Genomic DNA, 16,092 nt, shown 5'->3' on the forward strand with positions numbered 1-16,092 from the left:
CTTGTAGGTTATGCGTCTGTTCAGAATCTCCCCACTGATTGATTTGCCGCTGACTCAGCCTGGCTGGAATGGAGCAAACATTCTGCCTAAGGCGGTGAGAGTATGGTCCAATCACAGGCCCGGATATTCACCCTATCAAGCTGGTTAATCCGTCCCATTCAGTTGTGTTATATAACGCATCCGGCGCAGTTGAACCAGGAAGTATTCCATGGTTGCAATAGATATGATAGGTAGAGCAAATTCGTTCGCTCTTAAGACTAGAGAAATATGAAATAGCATGTGTGGAGATCCCCCTTCGCACTTTCAATTGAAGCGTGCAAATAGCCACCAGGGGCCATATCGGTGGTGTGTTGCTCACGCCACTCTTTACCACCACAAGGCTACACATGAACCCTTATTCCTTAATATCATCCATTTCACTATCTTACTATAAGTTGGTTAGTCCATTATCACCGGTGAAGAATGGATTACCCTGGCGTGGAGCCGGTTTTACCCATGAATGACCGGTCCCAGGTATGAACATGCAGCGCTCCAACACCCCTTCTTTAACTATGCTGATGCATGACATTTCAAAGGATTTCCCGCTGGGTCTACAGCTTCAAAAGGTGATTGCGGGTGCCCTACCCGAGGATGACGGAATAGAAGAACTTTCATCTTCGTCCAGTCAATGTGACCCGATGTCCCCTTCAACTCACTCCGTTACATCGTCACTGGCATCATCTTCATCTTCATCAGCACCAATACTACATGACTCAATCCATCAATTGGTATTGGAAAAAGAGGATATTCTGGAGGACTTGAGTCATTTCATTCCCGTAGGGGTGCTAAAACGATATGAGCCAGCTAATAACCATAAGTTAAATGCTGCAGACCATGGTTGGACATCTGCTTATCCGCACGGTGAGGTATGCCGATTGGAACAAAACAATTGGATTCAAACATCTATCTGTACAAATGCCAAATTCCCTGGGTGGAGCGCTGTCCGCGTCTATGTTCTTCCGGATGACATCGGGAGGAAACATATTCAACGATCGTCCGGAGCATTGCGGCGATGTTTTAAACTCGTGATGTCGAAGCTGGATTCGTCCTCGGAGGCATGGAATGGGAGATTCAACCCTTATACACAGCAAAATGTGGGTTCGGCAGAAGAGGAATCACTATTTTATATCTTTAACACGCTTGAATCTCCAAATCCCGAGGTTGAAAAGGTGTCCGATCCTCATGCAAGAACTGCTATCGAAGAGGTGCTCTGGACACAGGGCGATTATCCCGGAGAGTCCGATGAGGATATGGGAGTTGTCGGGCTCAAGACTCGCTTGTATGCTTATCAGCGTCGTTCGGCAGCATATATGATCCAGAGGGAGTCAGAGCCAGCCAAGAGTCTCGACCCCCGCCTACAGGCTATGCGCGGGCCGACAGGACAACCCTTCTATTATGATAAAGAGGAAGGGAACATTTTTCGAGAGAAGAGGCTCTACGCTGAGGCTTGTGGAGGTAAGGGTTTCAGCGCATTCTTGAAATGTCCCTCGAATATTTACTAATGAAAGCTCTACAGGAATTCTGGCGGAAACTATGGGCTCCGGCAAAACCTTAATCTGTTTAACTGTCATACTTGCAACTAGGGGTCATTTCCCACGCATTCCCTCTGCTCACATGGAAGGTCTTCACCCTGTTCGTAAGCAAACGGCGTCGTTGCTTGATATGGCTGCTGCAACCGCTGGTCGTTTCTCTCTCCCTTGGAAGTCATATTTTGAGCGATTGGGGGCTTCGGGAATGCATTTTGGAAAATGCATCTCAGCTTGTGAATCTAACCGTGGAAGTTATGAAATAACCAGGTCACATCTGAGGAATAGAAGTCGAGAATCCGCGCCCAAGGCGACAGCTACAAAGCTACAGTTATGTTCGGGAACCCTCGTCGTCGTTCCATCTAACTTGGTTGACCACTGGTTAAACGAGATCAACAAGCACACCCAGGGCTTGAAGGTGCTTGTTCTTCGAGATAGCCGTCGGGCAACTCCTCCCCCCAATCATTTGCTTGAATATGATGTTGTCCTCTTTTCCAGGCCACGTTTTGAAAGGGAAGCCGGCGGAAGAACGGAAACATCTCCATCGAAATTACCCTACGAATCGCCGTTAAAAAGTCTTCACTGGTTGAGGATCATAGTTGATGAAGGCCATAACTTTGCCATTAAAGGTGGAAAGAGTACCGCCGTCCATACACTCGGTCAACTACACGTTGAGCGTCGCTGGGTTGTTTCTGGTACCCCATCAAGTGGACTATACGGCGTTGAGGTGGCGCTCGCTTCTCAGGAAACAACAGGTGAACAGCTTGGCCAGAAAGACGATGCCACCACATCCGTTTTGCAGGCTCGAAAAAAGACAGCAAATGTAATGGAGGAAGAATTGAAGAATATAGATAGGCTTCGGCTGATTGTTGTGGAATTCCTTGCATTGAAGCCATGGGCGAACTCAAAAGTGGATGATCCCGCCAACTGGACTAAATACACCAAACCTCTAGGGCCGGATGGAAAACGCAGAGCTTCTCCGTCTCTCCGATCAACACTCCAATCGCTTGTGGTACGCCATCGAACTGAACTTGTGAACGGAGAGATTGATTTACCAGGGCTTCATAACAAGGTGGTTTATTTGGAGCCGACATTCTATGACAAAATGTCTCTGAACCTTTTCATATTTGTACTGACGGTCAACGCCATTGCATCTGAGCGGACCGATCAAGATTATATGTTCCATCCAAAGAATCGCAAGCATCTAAGCATACTCATTAGAAGTCTGAGACATTCTGGTTTCTGGTGGACTGGCCATGAGAAGAAAGATATACAAAAGGCCTTGGGTGTTGCCCGAGAGTACTTGGAGCGGAGCTATCAGAGAATGGATGAAAATGATGTAAGGCGGTTGTGCGAGGGAATTGCCATCGCCGAAAAGACGATAAACTGCAATTCCTGGAAAGCGTTTAGTCAGTTTGCCGAGCTGGGTGTGTTTCTGCAAGACTTTCCAGATTACGCTCGAAACGCATGGACAATCGATCCCTTAAGTGAGCCCGTTGAACCCCTTCTTCTTGGGATCACCCAGGCAAGGCATGCGCAAAGGTTCGTTACTAGACATCTTTGGGCATTAGATCCCGCTGAAGGCATCGTTGGTGCTGGAATCAAGTTGCGAAGTCAGATGCGTGAGCGAGGGGTTCCGGAAGATAACAAGTCCAGTGATTATCTTGTTCACCGACCAATGCCTGAAGGAGCAAAATCTTCACCTTCAAAGAAGGAAAGATCTCTTGGGCGTTTCAAGAGCCTTCCTCCTGAATCACTACTTAACAAAACCAAACTTGTTGCTACCGCGTCTGCAAAACTCACATATTTGTTGGACAAAGTGCTTGAATTTCAGGAAAAGGAGAAGATTATTATTTTCTACGAAGAAGGTGGTAATAGTGGTTGGTACATTGCAGAAGCACTCGAAATTCTTGGGGTTGAGTTCCGAATTTACTCGAACACCTTGAAAACATCGGATCGGTCAGCGTATCTCGCGTTGTTTAACACAACGGAACTTGTGCGGGTCTTACTTATGGACCTTCGCCAAGCCTCACATGGTCTTGATATCCCTTGTGCATCGCGTGTTTTCATCGTGAATCCGATCTGGGACCCTAACGTTGAAAGCCAAGCGATCAAACGAGCTCATCGGATCTCGCAAGGGAAGCCAGTTTATGTCGAGACCCTTGTTCTCAAGAATACACTGGAAGACAAAATGCTCCGGAGAAGAAAGCAGATGTCGAATGCCGAGTTGCGGCATGCGGAGAAAGATCCTCTAGACGACCACACCATGAGTTACATAATCCAAAATGAAGGGTTCATTTCTATTTCTGAAAACGAATCCTCTGCCCGTCCGGCATACTTGAAAACGCCAGTTGGTTTCTTCGATCGACACACCTTGCCCATCCCAGACGATTACAAGGAGGTCGACTATAGCTTGTCTACTTCCCTCCCAACACTTCTCTCCCCACCTTCCCCTCTTAGACCGGTGACTCCAAGTAAAAAACGCAAATCTTTGGATGATCTACCCTGGGTAGAATCCGATGTTCAGGGACTATCGAGATCCAGGCCAAGCATTCGTAAACGGCCGCGTTCAAACGGACATCTGGAGGCTGTCAATGGTATTCTAATGGAAGCTCCCCGAACCAGAACACCACCTTCACGACGTGTTCTTGCTTCTCGAGTTCAACTGCCTGTCAACGAGGGCGCCTCCTCGGCGAGGAACAATCAGCTCTTTCCAGCATCGTATGATAGTTCAAAGGACTCACTTGAGGATGTTCCTTCTGAGGAAGATTCTTCTGCAAATATTTTCGAGAATCTTTCAACTCTGGGCGTTAGCTTTTTCAGCCCAGGGAACCCGTTCATGAATTAGCATATTGCGTCTTGTTTAGCTATTGTATCTTGTCTATGGTATTGGCGTTGGAACTTAAGATATGGGGGCATGGATAGGTTGGATATTGGGATAGGAGAACTGGGGATAAATTACAGGGTCGCTGGAGTCAGAGTTAAATGTTTTCATGTATTTGATATTGTAGCGTTTATTTTGAGCCATGTGAGTGGAACTACATATGTCCATCTCTTCAATTTCAGAGCTCTCGCGTAGGTGAAAGAGTTATTACTCCAGAGTCTTGATTAATAAAAAGGAAAAATGAAAAATGAAAGGCTTTCTATTAGTTATACCCCAGCTTCTGTAGTTTGAGAGTCCTCGTCTTTTAACTCCGTGAACAGAAACACACACTCTTCTTTCTAGTCAATAAGTTACATTGTTAAATAGCTAGTTAGTTACCCCGCAAAACCCAACCACAGTTTTCTAGGATATAAGGATGGCCGATTCACCAACCACTGAAAACAAAGCTGCACCAGCTGAACAGGTCAAAAGAAATACAATTGTTATAGGGATATCTGGGCCTTCTTCAAGCGGGAAAACCACCCTTGCCCGTCTGCTTCGGACGGTATTTACACCGGAAGAGAAGGCTGAGACGGGGCCTGGATATGCAGATTCAGGCCCGATTGGAAAATATGCGCCGAATGGAGGAAGTGACAGAGACAAAAAAGACCTGAGTGTGTTCATTGTCCATGAAGATGACTTTTATAAGCCAGATGATCAGTACGTGGTGCTCTATTTACAGATTCCAATTTCAGTCCGCCGCTTCTTGCCCTGTTCACGCAGATTGGAAGCCAGGACATCTTCTCATATTTTAAAGGATAAAGAGGTAAATTACGATCAACTAAGGGACAGTCGACTAATCGTATGTTTTTTTCTACTTAGAATACCGGTGACAACCACTGCCTCGGGACAACGTGTCCAGGATTGGGATACCATTGGCGCTCTTGACGTGCGACAGCTCTCGTCTACGTTATCGTATGTGCACACGCGTGGCACTTTACCACCACGCTTAAAAAGCAAAGAGGATCTGAATGCAGTTACAGATTCAGGGGTTGATGACGACACAATTCGCCGTATTCGAGGGAATGTTACGCGGAGGTTGGAGGACATTTTATCAGACGGGCATACAAAAGGGATAAGGCAGCAGTCTAAGGAATCGGGTGGTGATTCGTTATCATTATCACTTGCGTTTCTAGAAGGGTTTCTTCTCTATGCGCCGCCAGACGACGATAAGCACCCCCTTCGTGATGTTCATGATCATATACACGTCCCCTTGTTTCTGCCCGCGAAGTATTCTGTAATGAAAGAGCGGAGAGAAGGCAGGACAGGATACGTCACTATTGGCCCCGCGCCTACACCTGAATTGAATCCACAGAATACGAGTGGATCTAAGGAGTCAAGCGACGATGGTGGCGGTGGAGGCGGGGCGGGTGATGAAACTAAAGCGTTTGAAGAAGATGATGATAGCCTTCCACCTGGGAATTTCTGGACTGATCCTCCCGGCTACGTCGATGATATCGTTTGGCCGCGCTACATCTCTGATCACGCATGGCTGTTGCTTCCTGACCCGGAAGTTTCGAGAAGCCTGGAGCAGTTGAAGATTGAGGTGGGTGAGGGAGAGGACGTCAGGGAGGATGTTGGCGTTTTGGTGGCGCCGGGGAAAGGAGGGGCTAGTATGACGGAATTGTTGGAGTGGGGAGTAAGGGAGGTTTTGCTTGAGATCGAGAGGGTGGTAAAACATAGACTAAGCAATAGACTAGCTTGAGTTTTGGTTGGGGTTCGGGGTGTTATAATGTTGTTGAAGGTGGACATGATCTGAAGGCACGTCCGTTTTTCACTTTTCGACATAACTCGATATTAACCATCTTGGGTCGTCAGGCATTGTCCGTCATTGTCCGTCATTGTCCTCGCAGCATGCTCCTCTCCAACTGGCCAACGTGATAGAGACTTAATACAAGAACATCAACCTAAATAGCACCGCTGACAGGTGTCTATAGGTTCCTACTGTTGGTTTTTGGTGGAAGCCTTTTGAGAGCGTTTCGTGGGGATCCGCAGAAACCCAGTTTTTCAGAATCGGAGATTCTAGAGATTCAAATGCCCTTCGAAGTTGCATTTTACAAGCTGGCCCTGGATCCCAAGAGGCTGAAGACAGATTTATTATAAAAGCTACCGGCCAGAGCAGACACCAATCGCGCGAGATCAGATCTAAATTTGGTCAATCTATACCTAGTAATCACGACCTCGTATTCGCAGAAACTTCTTAATTTTACGCTTGCTTTTCATAGGCAAACAATTCCGTCCATTCTGTGCCGTGTTCTTTTTGCAACTTCAGCATGCCGGGAATTTATCTTTCATCCGTACCACTCACACGGGTAGCTCGAGAGAATGGTTAGGTTGACGGTTCTCCCGCTGCAAACGGCGACAACGTTGATAAATTTATTTTGCGGCAGTCTTGTCTTTGCTCAGTATGAGGATAGGAGCCCTCTCGCGTCTGGTGATCTAGGATGGAAAATTACGACCCAGTCTGGGACCAAGTCCGCGAGTACGTTTATCATCCCAGCGTTTCCAGCCCTCTCAATAGCTTCCACATGAGCTAGAAAAGACTGATGTTTGAAGGTAGTGAGAATCATCTGTGGCTCTGGAGAAACGGTCACGAAATCAGAGAGCTATTACACTTGCTGTCCGACGACTGTGAAAGCACCCTGCGCGCTCCCGACAGCGTGTTCGGGTAACACCCTTCTTTACGCCGACGGCAAGAAACAGGACTGGTACGTGCTGTGCAAACGAAGGACCGTTTCCTTAACAAGCTCTACCGGGAATCTTGTTTTTAATTGTGCTTCTGCGGCCATAGTAAGAACAATTTATGTGCTTCGGTTCTCTTATACGAAAGGGCGCCGTCAGAAAATTTGCTAGGAACGCAACTAGTCTGCAGGTACGGGCAGCTCGGAGACGCCTCTCCGTGGACAGTGTATAGGAACTTTCCCGACTCTACCGCATCTACATTCTGTACGTACATATATATATCATAATCATACTTTTGCAACTCTCTACCCTTCTATAATATCCGAGTTAGCCCGAATCAGATAGTTGCAGCTGACATTCCATGTTCCGCGGTGTTCATATAGCTACCGGATCCAACGCGACTGATGCAGCACCCGCTCCTACGGCCGGATTACCACAGGTGACAAATTCCGACAGCCCAGTTCCTCCATCCCCTGAGCGACCTAGCAGCAAGGCGTGGATGGCTGGCGTTGTTGTTGGAATTCTGGCTGGTGTGACCTTAATTGTGCTATTGGGATTCTGTATCGCACGTCGAAAGTTCCAATGGAAGCCCTCATTACCCAAGGACGACGATACGGCTCCTGTCAACAGACCATCTGCCGATGACAAGGAGGATGCGTATAGTACAGATCAAGCGGTGGAATTGAATGGTTATGGACGGGCGGAGCTTCATTTTGACCAACGACCGGTGGAACTGAGCCACTTCGGGACCAATGTGGTTGAGATGCCGGTGCAGCATGATCGGGGGTTTGTGGCGGAATTAGATGGGGCGACGTCACAGCGATGGCATGGTTAAGTACCAATTTCTCTCTTATTCTCATTTTTACATTTCTATCGGTTAGTTAATGTGAATATGTGAACGAGGAGTTTGCTTGGATTATTTGATGCTTCTGGAAATAAAAATCAATGGGATGGGGTGGGATGGAGATGAAGGGGGATTTCAAGGACAATGCAAAATCACGTCCAATCTTGTTTCGACATCCCCAAGCGACGATGTGGATTTGTAAGATAGATGGATTCCCGTGCCCGCACTTTGTTCATTGAGCGCATAAAAAGGTGATTTAAAAATTTTAATCATGAAGTTAAGATACAACACAAGTATGGAGACCAATCGGAGTAGGTCAGGTGGATTATTGAAACCTGAAATTGACTGCGTTGCCTTGGCATGAAACTCCAGCAAAAAACGTAATTCACGGCGGAGATTGTAAACAAAAACAATGTGGATTTTATTAGAAGAAGGGAATGAGAGAGAGAGTCAAATGGGTTGAAGGACTTTTCTGTCTAATGCTCTATATCGTTGGATGGCTGCTCTCCGCTAGAGTTGACTTATTTAAGGTGTTTAGATTCGCTGGCCTATGCCACTCGTCATTGTTATCGAGATTCCTCTAGCCGCTCTCGTTGACAATGATTTCTCATAGGAGTACGAGGCTTTTCGTTGCGGTTGCTTTCTTTGCCATTTTCCTTTTAATCCTGTCTAGTACGCCCTCAACATCGCCCTCGACTTCGCCCTCGTTGCGCAAAAATACAGCAAGCTCCTATATCGACACCGTCACAAGACCAAACCTCCCCAACCTCCTCCCCAATCTCCCCAATCTCCCCAATCTCCCCAATCTCCCCAACCTCCCGAAACTACCAACCCCTCTGGGCCTCCCAGACATCAATTTCCGAATACCTTTCCCTAATTCTGTGCACAAGCCTCCGGAGCAAAAGAATAGCACTAGCGGGGAAACAAAATGGTACAGTGATTGGAGATGGCTGAACCCGTTTTCTTCCAGCATCACCTTGGATGAAAACCGCTCTGTTCTCCCGCCATTGCCCCCGAGGACATTGATATTTGCTTACTATGATTCAGCGAGCAAGAAGCAGAAAGGCGAAGCTGAAGCTGACAGGCAGTTACTTCTGACATGGCGTCGAGCCTGGTGGGCCAAAGGTTTCCGCCCGGTGGTTCTGGGTCCTGCAGAGGCGGTGAACAATCACTTATATCAGGAGGTCAAAGCGAAAAGGTTGAGCAAGGAGCTTGAGGGGGACTTGATGAGGTGGCTCGCATGGGGAAGTGTTGATTCCGGCATTCTTGCCGATTGGAGGTGTTTCCCTATGACCGACTATGAGGATAAATCATTGGTCTCTCTTCGCAGGGGAACTGACCCGGAATTTATTACTCGATTCGAGAATTTGGGCACAGGGTTATTCTCGGGTAAGCGGAGCCATGTAAATGCTGCTATAAAATCTGCCCTCGATAGGGACAACTTGAAAGACGCGAAGAATATGATCGACGTGGTGCCGGATCAGTTCTTCATGGTTGAAAAGTCGACAAGTTTTGCATATTATGACCCCACCACCGTTGTTGCTCACTATTCGCCCATAGCGGAGAAGATTAACAAGAACCCGTCTGCTGGGAAACTCGCATTAGTCGATCTTATCAACCTCCACCTACAAGTCACATTTCAAAATTCATTCAGCTCGGGAATATCAGTCCCCAATCCGTTCCCGAAGGCCACTACGGTCCTCGTGAACCCAGCCGTCACACTGGCCGGTTTGCTCGCGAAGTGCGCACCATCCATTCTCCAAACCTCTTGTCCGCCTAATAATCCGTCATGCAAACCATGCACTCCAAGATATGCATATAAGATACTGCAGCCTAGCAGTTACTTTAATAACTCTGCGATCTATACCATCGGTGTCCTGCCTCATCCGTATACCCTGATTAGCATTCAGAGTCAATCAGCCAACGTGACGATTCCGTACATTCGTCGCGAGACCGGCCGTGACAAGTGGCTAGTGGAAGCTACAAAGTCCCTCCTTGGGGAAAGGCTTGACGGCTCCTCAAGAGTCGTTGCTTTCAAAAACATTGTTGCGGGGAATTTTGGAATGTCTAACAGCCTGTGGTTCACCGTGGAGTCATTTCCAGCAAACCCCAAAGAGAGTGCGCTGCCATCTGAAACGGTGGATGATATGGAATGGCACTTTGGTTTCCGTATCCCGCGTGAGAAGGCTGGTGACTCGCAGACAACTTTTACAGATGCCTTCCCCGATGTGGCCAAGGACAAGATCAAGGCAGAATTTGAATTGATTAGGAAGGCTCGACAGATATTGGAGAGCGGGAAAAAAGAGGATAAGAAGATTAGAGAAGCCTCGGAAGCCTGGAACCTTGCAGATACGGAAGTATGGCGGTTTGTACGGGCTTATAGGTAAGTATATCTTGCTATTTTCCCCCCCTTCGTTCCTTTTTACAAAGGGACTTTCTTTTTCTTTTAACTCCTCCCCCCCCCCCCTGTTGCTAATAATATACTTATGTCTCGCAGAGCCAGAAGTGTCATCGAGAGGAAGAAATGGGAGCAAGACGAGAAGGGGTATGCTGGATCATAGACGAGAAAGAGTGCTTTGCTTCCCAAGAGCTACGCAATGCCCGTTCCCGGGTCGACGACAATAATGCTGAATTCATGCTGTATTTATATTTTGGTTTCATTTTTCGTTGATGGGTTCTATTTATGTGATTGACATGGAATTCTGTGCTAAATGGGTTGTGCTAATTTTGGAGTGAACAATGTATCCCCCAAAGTCAATACGTGTTTATAGACCGCTCTTGGGGCCGTATTTTCTTTTCCTTGTTTTGCCTTGCTTTTAACCTTTTTATGTTGTCTTTTCTGTCTCGTTGGAATCCCAGCTGGGCATCTACATTTCTGCTATGTATCATACCACAAGGAGTATTGGAATGGGAATTAATTGATGATGTTAGCAGCTCAACCCCTTTGAGGATGCATCGCTGTAAACAACTGCTAAGAGATGACGCCAACCAGGTTGGACCGGGCGTCAAAGCACGTGATGTGGAGATCAACCCCACAGCTTACTTAATCTCATCTGGCGGGCGGCGAAGTTGGATGCGTCCAACTCGCAGCATTCAACGACAGAGGAACAAGCGCATTGGAAGTCTTCCAAAATGGCTTAGAGTTGGCTACATTGTCCGCGGCTAACCAGCTCGTTAAAACTACCTAAGTTGCAAAATGAGATAACTAGATGCATCTTCCAGGTTCATGCTGTTGTTTCGCCTTCGCAGTCCCAGATGGGTTATCTTGTCCTCTTTAGATATTCCTATTGCTCACTTTATCACCGTGGAAAGCATCTTTATTTTAATGACCTATTTTCATCTTCTCTAGCTATTCACCCGCGGTCGCTACTCCAGCTTCCACCGCAGTTTGAGCTATAACCAACCAACAGCAGACCGAGCGAGTAATCACATATCCACCCATCTCAGCTGATGGTCATAAGAGTCTGTATGGTCATTCCCCACTCAGATTTTGTTGAGAGACAGATAAGCTTTGCGGTAGATCTTTCGTAACCAGAAAAGGCGATGTCTCCTTTGATCATCCAACGGCCCGACTCCTCAATAGAACTGAAACATACTCCTTCGCTAGCTTCAGTAACTGAGAGTTATGACGATACGCTCCGATTTTACCTCAATGGAATCAAAGTCGTGCTGGAAAATCCCGATCCTGAGGTTACATTGTTGGAATATCTGAGGGGCGTTGGACTTACGGGGACGAAACTGGGATGCGCTGAAGGGGGATGCGGTGCTTGTACAGTGGTGTGTATACAGACTGTTCTCTGTGCCTTTTCTTTTTTTCTTGTTCTTTAGTATTGACAGGGGATATTTGCAGGTTATTTCACAACTTAATCAGACAACGAAGCAAATATATCATGCATCTGTTAATGCTTGTCTCGCACCGCTCGTTAGCGTGGATGGGAAACATGTCATCACCGTGGAGGGTATAGGAGATGTGAAAAGCCCGCATGCGGTTCAGCAAAGAATGGCTGTTGGAAACGGTAGCCAGTGTGGGTTTTGTACTCCCGGTATTGTCATGGTATGATTTTGGCCTTTTTATTGAGAAAGCTATGGCTTTGAGACACCCATCTCCTTCCCTTTTTCGATTGCCGTTAATTAATTAATTTTGCATTGCACAACCAGAGTCTATATGCGCTGCTCCGTAACGACCCTGTGCCTTCAGAGTTTGCGATTGAAGAAGCATTCGATGGCAACCTTTGCCGCTGCACAGGATACCGCTCTATCCTCGATGTCGCGCAATCGTTTTCTTGTGGCAAAGCAACCGCAAATGGCGGTTCAGGCTGCTGCATGGAGAAAAAATTAGGAGGTGACTGTAAAGGTAGGATGGTTACGGACGGCACAACCACCGCCGAGAGAACGTTCGATTCGCCAGATTTCATCCCCTACAGTCCTGATAGTGAATTAATTTTCCCACCTTCATTGCATAAATTTGAGTTCAAACCGTTGACCTTTGGAAACAAGGAAAAACGGTGGTATCGCCCCGTTACCCTGCAACAGTTGCTGGAAATTAAGGATGTTTGTCCGTCTGCCAAGATTATAGGGGGCAGCACCGAGACGCAAATTGAGATCAAGTTCAAAGCTATGAAATACGTCGATTCAATATATGTTGGTGATATCCCGGAGTTGAAGCAGTACGCTATGACGGATGATTACTTGGAATTGGGGGCAAATGTTTCCTTGACGGATTTGGAGACTATATGCGACGAAGCGGTTAAGAGGTATGGCCCGAATAAGGGTCAGGCGTTTGTTGCAATCAAGAAACAAATCAGGTACTTTGCTGGAAGGCAGATTCGGAATGTTGCGTCGCCTGCGGGAAACATAGTGACTGCTTCACCGATATCCGACCTAAATCCAGTGTTTGTTGCTACCAACACGATCCTGGTTGCAAAGTCTCTGGAAGGAGACACGGAAATTCCTATGGGCGAGTTCTTCAAGGGATATCGATCTACAGCCTTGGCACCCAATGCTGTCGTGGCGTTGTTGCGAATTCCCGTGGGCCAGGAATCTGGGGAATATCTCCGTGCATACAAGCAATCAAAGAGGAAGGATGATGATATTGCCATCGTTAATGCTTCTTTACGGGTGTCACTTTCAGATTCAAAAATCGTGACGAGCGCGAATCTTGTATATGGCGGGATGGCCCCGACAACAGCCCCTGCTAAGCAGACTCAGGCTTATCTCCTGGGAAAAGACTGGACTGATCTAGCCACTCTCGAGGGTGCAATGGATGCTTTTGGAAAGGGATTTCATTCTTCCATCATCAGTTCCAGGAGGAATGCCAACTTATCGCAAAACTCTTGCTCTTGGGTTTTTTTACCGCTTCTATCATGATGTCCTCTCCAATCTCAAAGGGGCTGCTGTTGACGAGGAAGCAATTCCGGAAATCGAAAGAGAGATATCTTCAGGCCGGAAGGACCATGCGGCTGCTGAGGCATATGAAAAGAAAATTCTTGGAAAGGAGGTTCCACATGTCTCTGCTTTGAAGCAAACTACTGGCCTGGCACAGTACACGGACGACATACCTCCACAACACAATGAACTATATGGATGTCTTGTCCTTTCCACCAAGGCTCGGGCAAAATTAATCAGTGTCGATTTCCAACCTGCTTTAAATATACATGGTGTAGTCGAATACGTCGATCACACGTGTCTTCCGAACCCGGAAGTCAATTGGTGGGGCCATAGATCTGACGAACAATTTCTCGCTGTTGATGAGGTTTTCACGGCAGGTCAGCCCATTGGCATGGTTCTCGCTAGTTCCGCCAGAATTGCCGAAGCTGGCTCGCGAGCTGTCAGGATTGAGTACGAAGAGTTACCTGCCGTTCTAACCATTGAGGAAGCGATCGAAGCAAAGTCCTTCTTCGACCATCATAAGCCGTATATTAAGAATGGGGATCCAGAGGCTGCGTTCGCCGCAGCAGATCATGTTTTTACTGGAGTTTCGAGAATAGGTGGACAAGAACATTTCTATCTGGAAACTCAGGCTTGCGTGGCTATCCCTAAGCCAGAGGATGGTGAGATGGAGATTTGGAGTAGTACACAGAATCCTAAGGAGACGTAAGTTCTTTTCCAGTTGTGTTTCTGACAGTTTTCGAAGAGCCACTAAGCTCACAACTCCTTAGGCAAGAGTATGTTGCCAAAGTCACTGGCGTTGCATCAAACAAGATTGTATCGAGAGTGAAACGACTGGGTGGTGGGTTCGGAGGGAAAGAATTCAGATCGATCCAATTAGCTGGTATCTGTGCCGTGGCTGCCTCAAAAACTAAGCGTCCTGTGCGTTGCATGTTAAATCGTGATGAGGATATTGTCACATCGGGCCAGCGACACCCGTTTCTCTGCCACTGGAAAGTAGGCGTGTCAAACGAAGGCAAACTATTGGCGCTGGACGCCGATGTTTATGCCAATGCGGGCCACACGCTGGACCTTTCTGCTGCAGTTGTTGATCGATGCCTATCACATATTGATGGTGTCTACAGAATTCCGAATGTTCATGTTCGTGGACATGTGTGCCGTACAAATACGGTGTCTAATACTGCATTCCGGGGTTTTGGTGGCCCTCAGGGGCTGTTTTTTGCGGAAACCTATATGTCAGAGATTGCAGACCATTTAAACATCCCGGTAGAAAAGCTTCAAGTGATGAATATGTACAAGCGTAGTGACAAAACGCATTTCAATCAGGAACTTGATAACGATTGGTATGTACCCCTCATGCATCAACAGGTCATGGTCGAGGCCGACTATGAATCCCGGCGCGCTGCAATCACGGAATATAACCGGACACACAAATGGTCCAAAAGAGGACTTGCAATCGTGCCAACCAAATTCGGTATCTCTTACACAGCTGCCTTCCTGAACCAAGCTGGCGCTCTGGTGCATCTGTACAATGACGGAAGTGTCCTTGTTGCACATGGAGGTACCGAGATGGGTCAAGGCCTCCACACCAAAATCACCATGATCGCCGCAGAAGCACTTGGAGTCCCTCAATCCGACGTCCACATCTCCGAAACGGCTACCAATACCGTGGCCAACACTTCCCCTACAGCAGCCTCCGCAAGCTCTGACCTCAACGGCTATGCTGTCTTCAATGCTTGTGAACAGCTCAACCAGCGCCTCCAGCCTTACAGAGAGAAAATACCCAACGCAACTATGAAACAGCTCGTGAATGCAGCATACCTTGACCGTGTAAACCTGTCTGCCAATGGGTTCTACAAAACTCCTGGCATAGGGTACAAGTGGGGCGAGAACAAGGGCCTAATGTTCTACTACTTCACCCAGGGCGTGACCGTCGCAGAGGTTCACATTGACACGTTGACAGGTGACTGGACACCTCTTCGGGCAGATATCAAAATGGACGTGGGACGGAGTATAAATCCTGCTATCGACTACGGACAGGTCGAGGGCGCTTTTATCCAGGGTCAGGGCCTATTCACGACCGAAGAGAGCCTCTGGCACCGTGCCTCTGGCCAGCTTTTCACCCGTGGGCCCGGCACGTATAAAATCCCCGGCTTCAGAGATATCCCCCAAGTATTCAACGTGAGTTTGCTTAAGGATGTGCAGTGGGAGAATCTGCGGACGATTCAGCGATCCCGGGGTGTAGGCGAGCCGCCCTTGTTCATGGGCAGTGCTGTCTTCTTTGCGATTCGCGATGCGTTGAAGGCAGCACGGAAGCAGTGGGGGGTTGAGCATGTGTTGAGCTTGGCTAGCCCGGCGACACCGGAGCGCATTCGGATTAGCTGCTGCGATCCGATTGTAGAGAGGAGTCGGGTGGAGGATAAGGGGGATGGGTTTTTTGTTGCTATTTAGGCAACAACTGGAAGTTACACCGTTTACATTCTCTGTTTAGTGAACTCGGTGATATACTCCCACCCCCCCCCCCATGTTAGCCAAGGATATTAATTGTGTAAATAAGAAATGTTCTTTCGTTTTCAATGGTGAAATAAATCTGTTGATCAGATGATGAGTTGGTTAAATGAGCTATCTGAATTCGCAGTTGAATTCTGTTAAATGCTCCGTAGTCGTGGTATGATTAGCTGGTTCACCCG

The 16,092-nt window shown here is 47.5% G+C and overlaps 4 protein-coding genes across 4 annotated transcripts; all 4 read left to right on the plus strand.

Annotated features, from left to right (window-relative positions):
- Nucleotides 1-515: 515 nt before the first annotated feature.
- PADG_01657 (uncharacterized protein) lies at nt 516-4,413 on the plus strand (the record flags this gene model as incomplete). The annotated part of the gene is made up of 2 exons (XM_010758710.1): nt 516-1,494; nt 1,556-4,413. The coding sequence occupies 2 exons, from the start codon at nt 516-518 to the stop codon at nt 4,411-4,413; spliced, it is 3,837 nt and encodes a 1,278-aa protein (XP_010757012.1).
- A 451-nt stretch (nt 4,414-4,864) lies between these two features.
- On the plus strand, nt 4,865-8,005 carry PADG_01658 (ribosylnicotinamide kinase; the record flags this gene model as incomplete). Its single annotated transcript, XM_010759234.1, has 8 exons — nt 4,865-5,148; nt 5,311-6,160; nt 6,250-6,321; nt 6,426-6,671; nt 6,805-6,970; nt 7,049-7,196; nt 7,280-7,434; nt 7,554-8,005. The coding sequence occupies 8 exons, from the start codon at nt 4,865-4,867 to the stop codon at nt 8,003-8,005; spliced, it is 2,373 nt and encodes a 790-aa protein (XP_010757536.1).
- A 608-nt stretch (nt 8,006-8,613) lies between these two features.
- Nucleotides 8,614-10,575, plus strand: PADG_01659 (uncharacterized protein; the record flags this gene model as incomplete). Its single annotated transcript, XM_010759235.1, has 2 exons — nt 8,614-10,397; nt 10,512-10,575. 2 exons carry the CDS (start codon nt 8,614-8,616, stop codon nt 10,573-10,575), a joined length of 1,848 nt encoding a protein of 615 aa, XP_010757537.1.
- Nucleotides 10,576-11,557: 982 nt separating this feature from the next.
- PADG_01660 (xanthine dehydrogenase) lies at nt 11,558-15,853 on the plus strand (the record flags this gene model as incomplete). The annotated part of the gene is made up of 5 exons (XM_010758711.1): nt 11,558-11,791; nt 11,865-12,068; nt 12,173-13,268; nt 13,315-14,107; nt 14,173-15,853. 5 exons carry the CDS (start codon nt 11,558-11,560, stop codon nt 15,851-15,853), a joined length of 4,008 nt encoding a protein of 1,335 aa, XP_010757013.1.
- Between the last annotated feature and the right edge of the window lie 239 nt (nt 15,854-16,092).

This window comes from Paracoccidioides brasiliensis (genome assembly GCF_000150735.1).
Source record: "Paracoccidioides brasiliensis Pb18 unplaced genomic scaffold supercont2.2, whole genome shotgun sequence".
NCBI lineage: Eukaryota > Fungi > Ascomycota > Eurotiomycetes > Onygenales > Ajellomycetaceae > Paracoccidioides > Paracoccidioides brasiliensis.